This window comes from Melospiza georgiana, chromosome 5 (genome assembly GCF_028018845.1).
Source record: "Melospiza georgiana isolate bMelGeo1 chromosome 5, bMelGeo1.pri, whole genome shotgun sequence".
Taxonomy (NCBI): Eukaryota; Metazoa; Chordata; class Aves; order Passeriformes; family Passerellidae; genus Melospiza; species Melospiza georgiana.
In genome coordinates this window covers 29221177-29238417 of record NC_080434.1, presented here as the reverse complement: position 1 = coordinate 29238417, position 17241 = coordinate 29221177, and the positions used below count along the sequence as shown (strand labels likewise).

General features: G+C 36.7%; 1 protein-coding gene across 1 annotated transcript in view; it reads left to right on the top strand.

Moving 5' to 3' along the window:
* Positions 1–17241, top strand: part of TTC29 (tetratricopeptide repeat domain 29) — a 117458-nt gene that overhangs the window by 21574 nt on the left and 78643 nt on the right. Inside the window, exon 5 of the mRNA XM_058025155.1 lies at positions 6551–6736. Coding sequence (XP_057881138.1) covers positions 6551–6736 — 186 coding nt within the window. The remainder of the gene's footprint in view (positions 1–6550; positions 6737–17241) is intronic.

Sequence of the window (17241 nt, the reverse complement as noted above, 5' to 3'; positions counted from 1 at the left end):
CTAGTTCTGGTTTCAGGAGCTTAGGGGAAAAAAGGAGGTAGTTGAGCTGTTTAAATATGTATATAGTTGTAGGTCTTTTTATAGAAGAATGCAGGATAAATGCCAGAGCAATGGATCTGCACAGCTCAGCATTTCATGTATACAGTGATTTCTTGGCACATATATGGAAATACTGGGGATTCCTTCAAAAGGAAGCTGTATTTTGTATTTATCAGTACTGATAGTACTCTATCAATACAGAGTGAGCTGGTTTGCTTGTAGACATTGAAAGGAGTGCAAAGCAAGTTCCAGCTCAAGAACAATTAAAGGAAGAGGTGTCCCAGCTGTTAACTCTGCTTTGCCAGAGCAGGAATGCAAAACCAGGGAATGTACCACAGTTCAGTGGCTGCAGCTTGTGCTGGGTGCTCAGCACTGTACTGGCAGAGAGCACTGTACTCAGCACTGTGCCAAAGCCAGAGAATGGAATCCTCAGATATGACCACCCCTTCAGAAGGGCAAGACACTGCTTATTAGCTGATCCCTGCAGCAGCTGCTGGAAACCAGGAGTTAAAACCTGGGAGCTGCTGCCCTTCTGAGATTCCACCTGCTCCTGGTTGCTGACCCCACTCAACCTTTGTGCTATGCTGTGTGCTAAATGCTGAATCTGTGCATGTGCTGCCGGCTGCTGACCCTTGTTCTAGACAGTACCAGACACACAATTAGAAAGAAGCGACAACTTGGCTTTCTTTCCCTCACTTCAGTGTAGAGAAAAATTTTGACAGTATGAGTTAACATTTGTTTTTGTTGTAAAAGATGTCTTTTCATAAAATGTATGAAAGAAGCATGAGTATTTGATGTGCATGCTCTGGAAAATCTTTGTCCAGTATACTCAAGGTCAAAAACAGAGTTTAGCATTTTACAGTAGAAAGCTTTTTTGTAAGGTTATGCCTTAGGCTTGGGCTAGAAACATTGCAATAAACATATTGCCCATGCCATTTTGAAAAAAAAAATGGAAATAGGTTATGCCTTAAAAGAAAAAAGTATAACAAACCTTCTTTTAATATTTGCTTGGATGAGGCTTAGTTTTGTTTGCTTTTGAGGGGCTGGGCAAGGGAATGCTGTTTTATTTTCTAAGCAGGTTTGTAACTCCCTACTTAATATTTTATCACAGAAAAAATGCAGCAGTTGCTGGAGACCAGTGGAGAATTTTATTATTTTTGTGGTTATCTTACAAAAAGTTGAAGTGATTCTGTCCAGGAAAGAAACCAAACCATCTCAAAATACAGCCACTTGTAGAACTACCATTAACTTCAACAGAAGGAGCACTTGTTAGAAGATTTCTGTAGTATGTTTTTGTTGCAATAGCTTGGAGTTCCCTTTTAGCATTCCAAATTACCAGTTAATTGACTCATATTATTATCATTAGCTGGTTTTAACCTTTACCCAGTAAAATTATACCATTTCCTTGGCATTTTTTTTAATAGACTGTTCATTGATCAAGCATTTTCCCTATATGTACCTGGCAGTGTTGGGAGCGATGTGCTCTGTGCACACTCTAGGAAACAGTTTTTGCCTGTAACTTGGTGTCATCATGCTCACAACTCACACTGTCACTTTCTTCATTTGTGGACTTACAGCTAAACATTCAGGAAAAAAGTTTATCCATTTAAGAATAAACTCTCTGGAAAAATGAGTGATTGAGGAGTCTTCTACCTATAGATGTAGAGGCATCCTTTTTCTGAACAAGCAAAAGGGACTGATTCTTTGCCATGTATAGATCCAGGTGGAAATAACCAATTGCAGCACCATATTCAGCTGCAGTTTGTGCTTCTTTTTGGTCTAACATCTTCCATCCTGAATCTTTCTCTGTGTTAATTCTTCACAGCATCAGCTCTCTTGCTACTAAGTCACTGATTTTGAGCTTTTTGGCAAAAGAAAAGTTAGTCTTCCAGCACTGTGTCTCATTCTGACATAAAAAAATTACTCCTAGTGATTTAATTGACCTTAGGCCACACCTTTACGTGCCTTCAAGAGTGAAGGGTCAGTTATAATCCAGTCATACACACTTTAAACAGCTGACTGCAGGATGAGTGTTAACACCTGTTGAAAAGTTTCCATATGGCTTTGGCTGGAACAAAGCACTGACTGGTGGCTTTTTGAGTGGGAAATAAGGACTCACAGCTGGATGTTGAAAGATCCTGATACCTGTAGTTTAAAAATCAGTGCAAGTTCTTCTTAGTGGAAAATGGAACACCTGCCTATCTTATTCTTCAAAGGAAACACCAAGCCAGGATCTCTTCCTGATGTTTTCATCTCTTCTCCAAAGACCATTCCTGTACTTCTATCTCTTTCTTTCACTGCATCCTGTCACAAAGGAGATCATAGAGATATGGCAGCAAGTTGTACTTGAGTCACACTAGGATGGCTTGCTGGCTTTCTGTGTGTTTCTTTTCTCTCATGTTAGCCCTGTTGGGCTTCTCAAGCTGCACCTCACTATCCCTTGCATTGCGCTGCTTAGTAGTTGTCCAGCTGAGCACAGCAAACATACAGATATGGATCTGAGTGATCCTCTGTTCTGTGCCTTGCAGTTCTTGGGAAGAGCCCAGGAACAAAGGTATTGTTCAGTGGGCTGATCAGGGCCTATGGCTTGAGCACAAGAGGAGATGCTACTTGGTAGCTGAGGTGCACCTAAAGAGGTCCTGATACACAGCGGGGAATACCCTGTGTGTTTAATATCTGGGATTTAATGTTTAAGCTCAAGTTGAAGGATTTTGGTTTTTTTAAATCTCTGTTTAATAGAAAGATCACAGGAAGATTTGATAGGCCAACACTCCTGTTGTACATAACACTCAGGGAATTGGTTTTAATTTTTTTGATCAACAGATACCTAAAGATGACTTGTCTACATGTATTTTATAATCAGTTGTAGAGAAGGTACTCTACAAAACCAGAGAGTTCAAGGTTTTAACATCCAAACTGCTTGGAGTTTTTATAGGAGAGTGTGTTTACCTATTCCTATATTCCTGTCCTGGGGATGTAAAAGTTCACTTTCGCTAAGTCCGACACTCTAGCTTTGCCACTGTCAGAATAGCATCAGTTAACTTCTTGATCGGTAACTCAGACTTTGGATGTGAACCTAAATGACTTGTGAAAGTCTGGGGTGTGGGGGTGTGTTTCATGGCCTGTGTATCGGGTCAGCCCTGCCCAAGGCAGTGCCAGAGCCAAGGTTGTCTTTGTGCGCTGCTCATTGTTATGCACGGGCAGGATCCTCAGCACAGGTCACGTTAAAGTTCATTCAATCAAAGCCCTGGCAGTAGCTGGAGTCTGCCTCGGGTCACTTCCATCCCTTGGGATTTGTAGAGCACTACCTGAAGTTATTTGCGTAATTTTATGTCACATGAGTGCCTTGATACTTTGTAGCAACGATTTCAGAGGAGCAAATCTGTGTCCAGAGTGTCTGTATCCAATGATGATCCAATTATCTCTTCCCTTTCTGGCTTATTGCAACCATTTGTATGCATCCTCTGGTATCTTTGAGTTCATTTTCACTTAGCTGTGATCTAATGTGTATTGTTATCTTTATGTTAGTGGTTATAAATAGGTTTTATTTTTTGCTGCTCATGTGATTGTGTGCTTGTAATCATGGGAAGCTCTGCCTCTACTTCTGAGATAATCTCTAAAAGCATTCCCTGGTGCTGCAAACATTGTCCAAGTCAGGATGAGATAAATCTCACCCAAGAAGTATCTGCATTTCTTCACTGAGAGGAAAGAAATCCTAGGTAACTCCTATCTGTGTCTAAATTGGTTAGTTTGGATGAGTCCCAACTGGATGTTGACTTTATCTCTGGGTGTTGTCCTGGTTTTGGCTAGGATAGAATTAATTTTCTTCTAAGTAGCTGGTACAGTGCAGTGTCTTGGATTTAGTACAATGTTGCATAGATGTATAAATATATATTATATACAAATACAGGCATGTATGTATACGTGTGTGTGTGCATGTACACAGATAAATACAGGTATATTAAGCCCAACCCAGTTTTTTAATTTCCATTCCTGAGTCATTTGGAGATATTTTTATGAGGCTATTGTACCCAAATAGTCTTAATTTCTAATGTATAAATATGTTTAATATGATGTAGACTCCAGGATCTTCTGAGAAAGAGGCACCCGAAGGTACTTTTTCAGTCCTGAGGTGAAACAAAAGGCATGAAAATTCACAGTCATGAAGAATATTCAGATTAGGAATACATGAAGTCTGTATATTGATAATTATTCCTCTAAAAGCTGAATTTTGAAACTTAAGCTGATGTTTTGGTTTAAAACCTTAGATGCATATGGTGAGATGATAATCTAAATGTAATTTCTGTGCTATTTCTTTTCTGGTGATTTTAAAGAGATTGTGAATCACTCATTTATTTTAAGGGATGTTATCTCTTTTAAAATATTTAAAATAGAAATGTATATAATATACATTGCTTCAAAATAATAATTTTATATATTTTAATGGGGATTATTAGAAAGAAATCTGAGGTTACAACTTCATGGAAGGCAAAATTCTGAGAAAATAGATAAGAAAGCAAAATAATAAATAAAATTAATAAAATAACTCAAGCAGTAAAAAGTAGTGTTGTTTACCAATAGAGGATGAATTTTTAAATCAAAAGATAAAAAGAGTGTTCAAGAATGGGGAAAAGGTTTCAGCTCGATTTCAAAAAACTTGAAGCTTGAAGAATTAAATGTTCTCTGAAATTACCAAGATGGAGAAAAAAGAAGAAACAAGTAGTAAATGAACATCTTGAAGACTACAGACATGATTAGGTAGTAGCCCTTTTTCTCAAAAGAATGAAGTCCTTACTGTGTTGTGCAACACACTGAAGAACTTTATCAAGATAGAAGTCAAATAACAGTCGTGACAATAGAGAGAATGAGAGATTTACATTTCTTCAATTAGATTATATGTAATTTGTAATTTTAAGACAGAACATACTAGAGCTGATGCTGACAAATCCCTCTTGTGTGGTTTAGTGATGAATTTAAAATACTTGTTTGAGTAATTGCTGCTGTGTGTTCCAAATAGTGCGAGTGAGTTACATAGGTGGTTCAATTTTGAGTCATTTACCTCATCCTTTTGGAAGCTGGATTTCCCCCAGTTCTTCTTGTAGATAATGGAAGAAGAGAATCTTTTGATTGAAGTGTTTTGGAATGGCTGTCATAGTTTTAAAACACTTGGGAAAGATCTGAACTTCAAGATTTTGCCTAAACTGAAAAGATTTATTTTTTATCAGTTGATTTCTGTGTGGTGCTCCATACGCAGAATTAAGAGGGGTTTTTCTTTTCTCCATTCTCTCTCCTTTCGAGCAAAGCTTACAAATTGCAGAGCTCCTGAAAACAAAGCAGTTCTGTTCACACACCCAGTTTAACCAAAAAGTCTCTTACCTGCTGCCAGACATGTGCTTAACTCCTTTTTACCCATATATGTGGAAATTCCTATTAGAGCTGGCTGTTTGGCTCATTTTCATTTAACAGCCACAAACACACTAAGTAGCCCACCAAAACTGCAATGGAATTTTACCTAATTATTCACATCAGGTTCATGCTCTACTTTATTATTTCGTAGATTTTTCACCATCATATAAGAAATAGATCTTTCAAATTCACTAACATTTGTCAGGAAAGTTTTAGATTCTATTCCAAATTAGCAAAGTTTTGGAATAATTCAAGGCTAGTATCTTGTGGGATTTTTTTTAAAGTTGCTTTTCCACAGGCAATAAGTTGTTATTCTGTAACTTTAAATTGTGGGTAATTTTGTATTGCTGCGTAGATTTAGGACTTGCAGATTTTTTGTAAATTTTAGGGATAATGTGTGTTCGTTCAGCTGTCTGAGATGATAAAGAGTAGAATCCAAACTTCAGGCCATGGAGAAAGTCTGTGACTTAGAATCCACTGCTTTCCACATTTGTTTTGAGAACAATTCCTTGGTGAACTGGGTGGGGGGTTCCTAGGGAAATGGGTGCAATTTCAGTTTGTCTTTAATTTCTAAGAATGCTAAGGTATTAAACATGGGAATATACATGAAAACTCAAGGCCTCTCTTGTAAGTCATACTTTGAACATGTAAAATTATATGAATTAATGGATTGTGTTTGCAGAGTGTTCTTTTTGATTCTTATCTCCATCAACACAGTTGTTACCTTATAGGTCCAAGGTTTGAAAAGCTCTTAGGCCTTTTCATGGCCCCGAGGCTCAGACAAATGCTTCTCCAGTCTCACTCTGACTTCTCTTTTGACTAGCCTGGATAAAACTAGTGTTTTATCCAAGTTCTGCTTTATTTAACTGAATTCTGGTTTTGCACACAGAAATGAGGAAAAAAATGTTTACAATTGTGCTTAATTTGTAAGATTATAATTTTCCTCTTCAACTTCTCTGAGTGAACACATAGCAGAACTTGATGGCATTTGAACGGAAGAAATAGCAATAGCTCTTAATTTTAATTGTGATTATTGCTATAACATGCAAAATTTCTGAACACTGATGATAATATAACATTTTTTTTTTAATTTTTGTTTTTAAAGGGCACTATGAGAAGGTGTATGATAACCAGCTTAGCTTGGCCTGCTGTTTCAATGACCCTGAGGACAAATGGTTGAGTAACTACTTCTATGAGCAAAGCTATCACACAGCCCAATTAGTAGAAATTGATGGTGGGAAGAGAAAGGCACAAGGATATCTAAACATGGGCCTCCTTGAAGAGGAAGAAGGTAAGGCACTGACATCACAAAGCTGCTTTGGATGGCATCTCTAGTTACACAAACTGGGCTGCATTAAAAGAGCTGGGGACATGTAGTTCTGTAATGTTTAATCCTGTTTCTGATTTACACTTAGATAAACATCCTGTATTTTGTTCTTTTTAAAATGATCTTCTGGTTCTCTTGTCCACAAGTGACACCTTCTTTCTTTGTTCCTGACTGCCACATTGGTGTTTGCTTCAGACTTAGACCTCACAACCAGCTCCCTTTCTCCATATACATCCTTAAACTGGGAGTCTGAAATCAGAAGATATTAAGAGAAGTAACTAGAATCATAGAACAGCCTGAGATAGGTCCCTCTGAGGGACCTTGACAGATGATCTGATCCAACCTTTCAAGGGAAAGGGAGCCTAAATGAGATTATTTTAGCACCCTGTCAATTGCATCTAAAAAACCTCCAGTGATGGGGGCTCTACCACATCCCTGGGGAGCCTGTTGCAGTGAACAGTTGTTCTCACTGTGAACAATATTGCATTCTTATATCAAGGTGAGCATTGTTTCTGTATTTAAGAGCAGATATTACCTTTCATGGCATAGGGGTTTGTGCATGGATAGCAGTCTGAGTACAAAAATGCATTTTCCTTTGTTTGCCTAAAATCCTTTCATGGTGTGGGAGGGCAAGCAATGAGTAAGCCTCTAGTAATTGAATAAAGCCTGTCTTCCACTTCTAATTTGTAAGTTTACTGCATGCCTCACTATTGCTTAAAATATGTGATTTGTGTAGCCACAATGGTTTTGTTTCTGAATTTGACTGTGGGTTGAAACAATTCCAGCTCTGAACTCAACTTGTGGCTGGTTTCTCATGTAAAGTGGCTTCTCTTAAAAAAAAATGACAGAAATTGAAATATTTTGTGGAAATAGTCTAATTCCATTAAATGTCTGGTGGAATGGATGTGTTTTGAAAGATGGCCCCATTTCCCAGCAAAAGTCTGGATATAAAACAAGAAGTCTGCAGCCCTTTTTATTTTATTGAAAGGGTGTTATCCTATTTTTTCCTCTTGTTCTCTTCCAGCTGACACATGACACTTTTTTTTTTTTATATTTCCTCACATCTTTCTAGACTGATGGTCATTCACTCTGTTTTTCTGGGAACTGTTGTCTTATCTTTCTTGCCTGCAACACTCAGACCTGGATTCAATTTTAAAATCTGAGCACGTACCACTAATCAATCAAATGGAAGGATTACTTTTCCTACTCATGGTATCATCCAGTTTCCCTGTTGATAAGATAAGCAATTGTTTAAAGCCCAGCCAGTCAAACCAAGTCACTTTCATTTTGAATGAAAAATGCTTAGGTCGGTTATCTATTCTTACTCAGTAGAATAAAATTACTGAAAATTTGCTGGATTTTAATTTTTTTTTGCAACCTTTTTGCTTGGTCCTTTAGTTATTAAAAAAAAAAATTTTAAGGCACAGACAAGCAAACATTCATCTCTACTTCTAACTTCAAAGGCTCTTACTGAGTGTGACTCACTGCTGTTACCCAAGCACTGCCTAAAAAAAAAATTTAATGTTTTCTACTTTAAGATGTCTTAAGTAAAAGTTGTTGAATACTTAAATATCTTGAGGCCCATTATAAAAGCGCATAAGTAAAGTTATGAAATAGCCTGAGATAATCAGAGAAGCAGAAAGTTTATTTTCCTGCTGAAGAATATTAGAAAATTTTAGAAGAGAAGCTTCTTATTAACCTTATTAACAAGAACTAAAGCAAAGTGGATTTTCAGTGCCCAGGGCAAAACTCCACTGAACCTGTGGGCTCCGTCTGTTGAAAGTATTTTATTTCCAGGGAGAGAGGGGTAAAAAAAATAAAGAAGCTGAGAGAGTAAGCATAGGATTTGCTTTGAGGGACCACCAAGAAAAAAAGACAGCAGATGTATTCCATGCACTTTGTATTTTCAGGGGTGAAAAATCAATTCAAGGGCAAGTTTTGATTGGAGAAAACGTGTAAGAGGACATATTGGGTTGGCATTCTATAATATTCCATCAGTTTTCATGGTGTTATAAGTAAAATTTTAATTCTGCTTTTTCTTTTGTTCAGTTATTGATAATTTGATAATTAATTTGTGAACCAAATTAGTCAGATTCCCTCTTCTCTGGAGGTGTATCTACAGGAATAAATGTAAACATCTGGTCCCAGTTATTCTCAGTTCTCTTATCCAGTAGTGTATTTTTCATTACTTGGGAAAGGAAGCTGTCTGTATATGCTTAGGACTGATTGCTTGGGAGTATAAAGTTAAACATGGACTTGTAAAGATTGCTGTTTGCCTTGGAAGAAAATCAATAAATTTGCTGGGTAATTTTTGTGTAATCAAATTTAAAGTTCTTTGACTTTCAGCCTGGTCCCTGTCCTAAAGGCTGGATATAACCTGATGTTCATTAATCTTCAAAGCTAAATATTTGAGGTGTTGGTGGTGTAGACTTCAGTCATGATATTTGGATGCAGTCCATTAGTAACTGCCAGTAAGGGAAAGAAAACAATAAGTGAGTAGCCTGCTACAGAAACAAATGGAATGTTCTGCTTGGAGCAAACATTATTTTAATGGTATTTCTTCACAGAATGAGATTTTTTACCTCTTCCCTAAAATACTCTGCCTGTAAAATAAGGTGTGAAGCATTCACTGATTATTGTAGGAGTGTTCAGATTTTGATGCTCTTCAGTTAGCTGTGCTACCTGCCCCCCCAGTTTGTCTTTCCTCAGAGGGCTGATAATAAATCATTTTATTACTTTTGTTACTCATTATTTTACTTTATTTACTCATTTATTACTTATTTTTTCACATAGCCCTTTAATGTGCTGATGTTACTTTACAGACACTGAAAATGCAATAACATAACACATTTTTCTCATGTTAAATCCAGAATTACTTGTTGACTAAGTAGGCACCAGCTTTGTGATAGAATCTCTTAAAAAACGTGAGTTTAAAAAAAAAAACTTTTCTACCTGTGTTTTCAATGCATTTTCAGAAGTAATATCAGTCATTATAAGCATATAAGAGAGTAAGATTATAATCATGGTTTATGATAGATTATATTACTGTGCTTTCTGCTGAAGTTAATTGTGAGCTTGAGGTTACACTGTTGTATTTTGCAGAAGAAACAGTTGGAGTCCACTGAAAAACACAATGTCTGGTATTGTTTTGTACAAGTTCTTACCTCATTGCAATATTTGAGTGCTTTCTGTTTTGTGCTAAATGCTTGCTACCTATCATGCATGAAGTGATATGCACCTTAAATATATGCATCCCAAATTTTAAGATAATTTATGTCGATAAAAAGAGCACTCTGGGGGAAAACAAAGAGTTTGTACTTGTAGGAGCTCTTTGCTTCAAATATGTTACAAAAAAACCAGATAAATTTCTATATTATTCAAAAGCATAGCTCAACCAGGCATCTGAACTTAGGGTACCTGTCAGTTGCAGTGCTTAGGAACATTTCTGGATACACTTAAATGACTGTTTGAGAAAGCATATAAGTATCACGGTAGAGTCCAATGAATAAAACTTTCACAATTAATTGCAAATGTGTATCAGTGCCACTCCAGAACCTGGATCTCCCCTGCTATGAGAGCTGTAAGATGTGTGGAAATGATGCCATTATTCTCAAGGCAGTGGTGACTTTGAATTAGTCATCAGACTAATTCATCATCCCAACAAAACAATGTTGGGAATCTCAGAGCTGATTCCCACAACATACAGCTAATCCAAAAACCCAGTTTTGTCCATGTAGGTGTGTTTTTTAGATTGCAAACCTTACAAGACTTCAATAAGGAATTCCTTTAGTTCTTTCTAAAATAGCTTAGACATTTCAAAAATCTGCCATATTCTGCAAATTAATGAAGGGTTCAGTCCTAATCCAGCTCTGCCTTGATTATATAAGCAATGTTAAATTCTGATTGCTTTTCAAACAGAGCAACGTTATGCCAGAGTTCATCACTTCTGATCACTTTGCACCTACTCCAAAAATATTAATTAATTGCACCTGGTTTATTTGAAAAGGTGTAATTGTTTTATCTGTGATCATGGATAAAATACGGGCTATTTCATGTGTTGATAGATATTTTTTGATAGAAACTTCTCTGGTTGAAAGACTTACTGAATGGGAGAGACTATGGAGTTTAATTTGTTAGGGGAAAAAACCACCCCACGATTGTTGCAGATTTTAACAATCTTGATTGAAAGTGAGTATAGGATTTTCCCTGTCACTTTGCCATTGTATTGAAATTGAAGTTTTTATTAAGGCATTGCAGAAATTGATAGAAAGGTTTTGATTGTGTTTAAGGGGCATTTGACAGAATGTCTGGATTGGAAGGAACCTCTGAAGATCACCTAGTCCAATTGCCCTGCTAAAGCAGGTACACCTGAAACAAGTTGCACAGGATAGCTTTGAGTTATGAAGCTTAACTATTAATTACTGGATATATTTGCTGAACAACAACTTAAAGATGGATCATGACATCTTTTGGTTTTGGAACATAAAAAGTCTAAACTGTTTATTTTCTTGTTCTTAGTCAAGAAATTCTTGTTAAGAATCCATTCTTACTACGAAATTGTTGATTTTGTATTTTGAATTGTTTATGGCAAGTGCTTTTTAATTGAAAACTGTAATGTATAAATAATTGAGAGAAACTCAGCATAAATTCATGAGTATCTATGCAGAGGAAATATGCACGTTTAAGCAGAATTTCCCCAATTGGTTTGCCTTCAGGCAGAAATAATTTATATTCAGATATAAAAAAGAGAATGTTAATACTGCAAAATGAAGTACTAAAAAGGTTTAAAAAGGCAAAAGTTAAAATTGCTTGTGAAATTTCATATGCTTTTGTGTGTGTACAATTTGCAGCTTTATTTTAATTATATAAAAATATAGTTTCTTTTAGGAGATTGCTAAGTATAGCCAGAATAAAATTCACCTGTGGGATGGGTGGCCCACATGTACCATCTACATTAATAGAGCTTTATGATGTTATCTGTGCTGCAAGTCTGCCAAGCCCACTTAAATAGACAATCCTCCATAGTATAGTGTAGAAACGTTGTGCTTTACACTCTGATTGCATAATTGCAAACAGCTGGTAAATAAAACAAACCAGGGGGACAGCATTTGTGAAGAGAGATTCATTTCTTCCTCACTGCCTGTGGAGTGCAGAGCTGTCACTGATAACAGAATTGCTGCATTTGAACAATCCAGCCTAACTGTGTTATGTTTCCCTCATAAGGCTATGCCCAGAATCTGATATCTCCATACCATTGTATCCACAAGCCCAGGTTAGACACTGGAAGAAGGCAACCTAAAATGAATCCAATCTCTTCATTCAGCAACAAAGGCAACTCAAATTATCAGCTAAAAGATAGGTTTTTCTATCCTTTTGCCTGTGTTGGAGATTCTGTTTTGTAAGCAACTTGTCTTGGTACCCAGTTACTTTTGTGATTTTTGATAAAACATGAAGCTCATTATCTTTCTCCTTTTTATAATTACATTTGTCATTGTGTGGACCAAAAAGAGGAAAAGTGTTCAAAGATATATATATTCTTATGTAATTTTTTTAGGAAGCTTGTGTGCTAGTTAAAACGTGACAGTGGCCTAAAGGAGAGTCATAGTTCTAGAGATTTAGAGATTGTCTGTCCTTTCAGACAGGAACCACAGGTTTGTTCTGCATTTGTACAGTACCCTTTCCTCTGTGCTTCTACAGCATTTGTACCAGGTGAGGTTTGGTGTGTGCTGTGGTAAAGCTGGATGAGAACATGCTGCTCCCTGGCCAAGCAGAATGCTGCTGTCCCAACATGTACAGCAAGTTCTACCTGCCTTTCTGTCTGTCTGGAGTTTGGATCAATGTCTATCCTCAAGATCTTAATTTTCTAAAAAAGTGGTGGGAACTTACTGTCCTATGGACTTCTTACCAAATTTGGTTGAAACTCGCTCCAAAAGTAGTTGAAGAACAGGATGATTGTATAGATTTGTTCCCTGTGGATATTACCCTAAAGGTATCTCTTTGTACTGTTCATTGTCTGGAGAGAACATTCATATTTACATAACAGACCAAATCCAGTAGTAACCAAATACCATTGGTTTATCTTGATATTCCCCCCTCCTCGCCTCAGGTTGCATATCCCAAACTACAAACTTCTCTGATTTATTCCTAGTTGTGATTTTTTTTTTCCCAAACAACTTATTCAGGAAAAGGCATATAGGAATAGTTTAGACCTAGGAACATACTCACTTGTTTCCAAATCCTTTGTCTTTAACCACATAAACCTGTTGCTTAGTTTTAAGTTATAAAGAGTCTCCACATCAGGCAACTTTAAAGACAGCAAGAAGCTTTCCATTAATGGGACATGAAATTCTGCATACCCAGTTTGACCATTTAAGGTACTTCCAGTCACTGATTTTCAATGTATCAACTGAAGCTAATTCTGCTTTGTTATTCTGCATTTATTCTATCTCATGAAATGGTTATATTGTTTTCTGATTGCTTAAGAATTGAATATATAAGTTGGCTGGGAAAAACATAATTGTAGAGCATAATTTAAAGAATTTATGCAGCAAATTGCTAGGAGTTACTCTTTGGATATTCTGCTTTTCTCTGTCAGTGAGAAGCAGCCATAAATCCTTCTAGATTCTTGGCAGGACAGATTGAACAGGTTTATTAAATAATTGAGCTCATCCTCCTGCAGGTGCACAAAGTAGTTCCCCAGCAAATGACATCTTATTATTACAGGGCTGTTACTGGTATTGAGATAAAAAGTACTGTCTTGAACTGATGTTACAGAAATTAGGAATATTTTCAGCTCAAATCAGCAGTCTTCAAGTCTGAAAAAAGCTTCTGAACATGCACCATGAAAGAAAAATGGGCCTGTTAAATTCATAAAAATACTCTTCATAAAATTATTTTTATTCTTATTTTTAAAATGTTTTGGTTGGTAATGAAGGTATTTTGAATAAGAGAACTCAGGAAAAAAATCTGTAGTGATCCTCCGTCTGAAAAGAAATCTGTGAAAATGTAATACTTTCTATATGATTTTACTTCACTTGATTTAAATCAAGGTTTATTATTAAGCACAAGGAAGTAACAATATTCTTTACACTAAGAAAAAGTAAGTTTCCTTAATCCTTTTATGGTCACTCCCACTTTCCTGGCCTAACTCTTCAAATGAAGAATCTTTTACTTCTGCTATACACCTGGAGAGCAGTCTGTATTCTTGCTTTCTAATAAGCTTTTCAAAAAACATTCACAGCAGTGCACAGGTTGATTCTGAACTATCATTTGCATTGTCATTAAAAGTTTTGACATATGAAAAAAAGATCCTAAATTAATTTCCATTCCTATGTGTTCAGTGATTGTAAGGTTCATTTTCAAGTCATAAAACTACTGTAAAAAAGCTGTGGCTGTTTACTTGAACTATGAAAGATGTATCAGGAATATTTTAGAAAAAACATTTGGTTTGTGCTTGAATATCGTATGTTACACTCAGGTGAACTGTTTATATAGGTACTTCTGTACAAATCATATTCTAAATGTTTTTGGTATCCAATATTGCTCTGTTTGCTTTATGTGCATGTTCATAAGACTATGACATTTAATGAAGAGATCTTTTTAAAGTATTGATAGCCATGAGTAAATTATACTGTGTTTGATCTGTGTTAAAGATTCAAAGTCCAAGATATTTGAATAGAACTTAGAATAAAAATGTAATTAGGTTACATCCCTAAAGTCTGATATATCTTTAAACAAGACTGCAAATGAAACTTTATTAAAACTTCAAATGAATTATTTCTTTGCTTTTTTAAATTCTTTTTCCCTCTCTTCTCTTTCATGTCTATTACTGACATTGCTGCTTGTATTTTACCTGTCTTTTCCAGGGTATTTTAATTATTTACTGCTTAATGACTAGTACTGAGATGAAGCTGCCCTCTCACTGAGTTTTTTTTCTTTGCTTCAAAGCTTTGAGAGGTCTTGGAATACTGTAGCTGGACCAGCAGTTGTCATCATAAACTTTTCTGGAGGCAGTGTTTCCTTTCAGTAATTGATAAAGGAGGCTGTTTCCAGAGGTGCCTTTCCAGTGTCACTGAGAGCTGCCAGGGTTGCATGTCCTCAGCCATTACCAATAATCTGGAGAAGCCATAGGTAAAGCAAACATGAAGCTGTTAATAAAAATATATCTTGCTCTTCAGAGAATCCTTCAGGTTGGCTGGGATCTTAGCAGGTCATTAATCCAGCTGCACTTCTGAAGTAAATCATCTGCACCACAGAACAGCTCCAGTGCTGGAGTGCTGCATCTGATAATAAATTTATTATTGGAAGCTATGGAAAGTAACAGGAACTGGGGGGAATCTGAATAAAATGTAAACACTGCCAAAAAAAGTATTTAAACCAAGGCAAGCATTTGACACAATTTAGCAAAAAAATTAATTTGGTGAAACAAATCTGCTTCAGTGTCCCTTCCTCTATTTAAAAGATAATGATCATATTAATCTTTGAGGTTGAATACTAATATAACTTGTTTTCATTATTTCTGTTGAACTTAAAAAACTCTTAAGCCCTGAAAAACAGAATTCCAAAATATGTGCCATTCATTCATGAGTTTTCTGCTCCCTTCTCATTCTGGATGTAGATACCTACCCATAGACATTAAAATATTTGTGAAACCTGAAATGGGAGCATCCCACTGAGTGTGGGCCTTCTCTTATCCAGAGCCTGGAGTCTTAGAGAGTCTGAGCTTCCTGAATGCATTTTGAATCTTGGGTAGCCTTTGCATATTGAACAGAGCACTTTGATGCTCTGCAAGCATGAAAGAAGGCTTGCATAATACTGTGAAGCAAGAATTCCATTCTCTCTAAAATAGGTGTGTGATCATTCAGCTAATGTTGAACATTGTTTGAAATGTTGTCCTCCAGATTAAAATGGATATATATGAAAAAATGTTTATTTATATACAATCAGAAGGCAGCATGTGACAAATGCTGCTTTCATAAAATGTGTTAACCTAAAAAGATAAAGGAATTTTAATCGTAAACCAGAATTTTGCAAGTTGGTTCATTTGAATATGAATGTAAGGCAGACAAGTTAGTGGAATTTTCATCTGGGATCTGTTTGGTTGTCTTTTCTTTTCCCCTTGCTGGTCCACAGTACACCATTCCCAAAGCAGCTGTCATTTCAGCTGCCTGTGGGAAAACCCTCCTGTTTTGTAGCTCAGGAGTGCTGGCAGCAGAAGGGGAAGGGATTAGAGAGCAGCCAGGCAGCCAGAAAAGCCAGCATTATCCCTACCTTGTGAGGTGTCTCTGGGAGAACCCTTTAAGGAAGCCCTTTCTAGAAGAGGTTTGATATCCCAGTGTGATACAGAATCTGTGAACTGTCCTGCTGCGGGTTCTGCAGTCTGCACTGCCCTCTAGGTTTGTGTGGCTGTATTTTGAGTGCTTGAGCTTTAAGGCAAGTAATATAGGTCCTCAGAGGACAAGACTACATATGCTCTAATGCTCACTGGATTACTACAGTTATGATTTGCTTTTCATACAGCACACATTTGTTTAAGTAATGTAAACAGAAATAACGTATCATCCTCTAAGGTGCAGTACCTAAGACCAGCCTGGCAGTCCTTCACCCAGAGAAGGGAAGATAAAATACTGTCCTTTTCCACTGCAGTCAGTCAGTCTGCCAGTGCAACATCTCAGGTTGTGTGTGGCTCAACTTTCCTTTTCTCTCTTCCTCTCTCCTTTGTGCCTTCAAGTGCTCTACTTCTCAGGCATGGCTTCAGCTAGCCTTAGGCAACTTGGACTCCAGGGTAAGATCTACTGGTGTAGTGTCAAACTGGAGGAATGGTCAGAATACCCCATGAAGAGCCAGCGTGTTCATTGCAATATTCTTATGAACTGCCTACATCATTTTGCTAAAGCTCATGTGGAATCTTTCTTAAAAAAAAGAAAAAAAAATACCAGCTTCTCTAAAGTAAATTCAAATAAGGTTTTACCCATTATCTTAAAAATACTCACTTTGATTGTTGGCTGATGACTGGTTTTGTTTGAGATGGATCTTGGAGAGTTACAGAACCACAAAACTTTATCTTAAATCCTTTCTGCAATTTTTTTCTTGTTTTTTTTTCAGCTGGCACATGAATTCAGGTTTTTGCATGTAAGGGCTGTCCCAGTGGCTTCTTTACAATTCATTTTACCTCAGGAGTCCAAGGTGGTTCAACTGAATGAGAAGTGTTTGCTGAATGAGAGCCTTGTTTTGTGTTTCTTGTGAACCCATCTCTGTTAAACACTTTTGTAACAATCTCTGTGGCAGACTTAAGTATTTCAGCATGAGTAGTGCTGTCAAAATTGAACAGAGAAACTGAGCTTAATACAAGTAGTTCAAGCAGTTAGACTGAAATGTAAGCATTTATCTTTTGAAAGACAATAGCATTTTTGGTTTTTGTTACCATTAGCTGATGTTTCAACCAGATTTTGTGTTCTCATTGTGCAGTG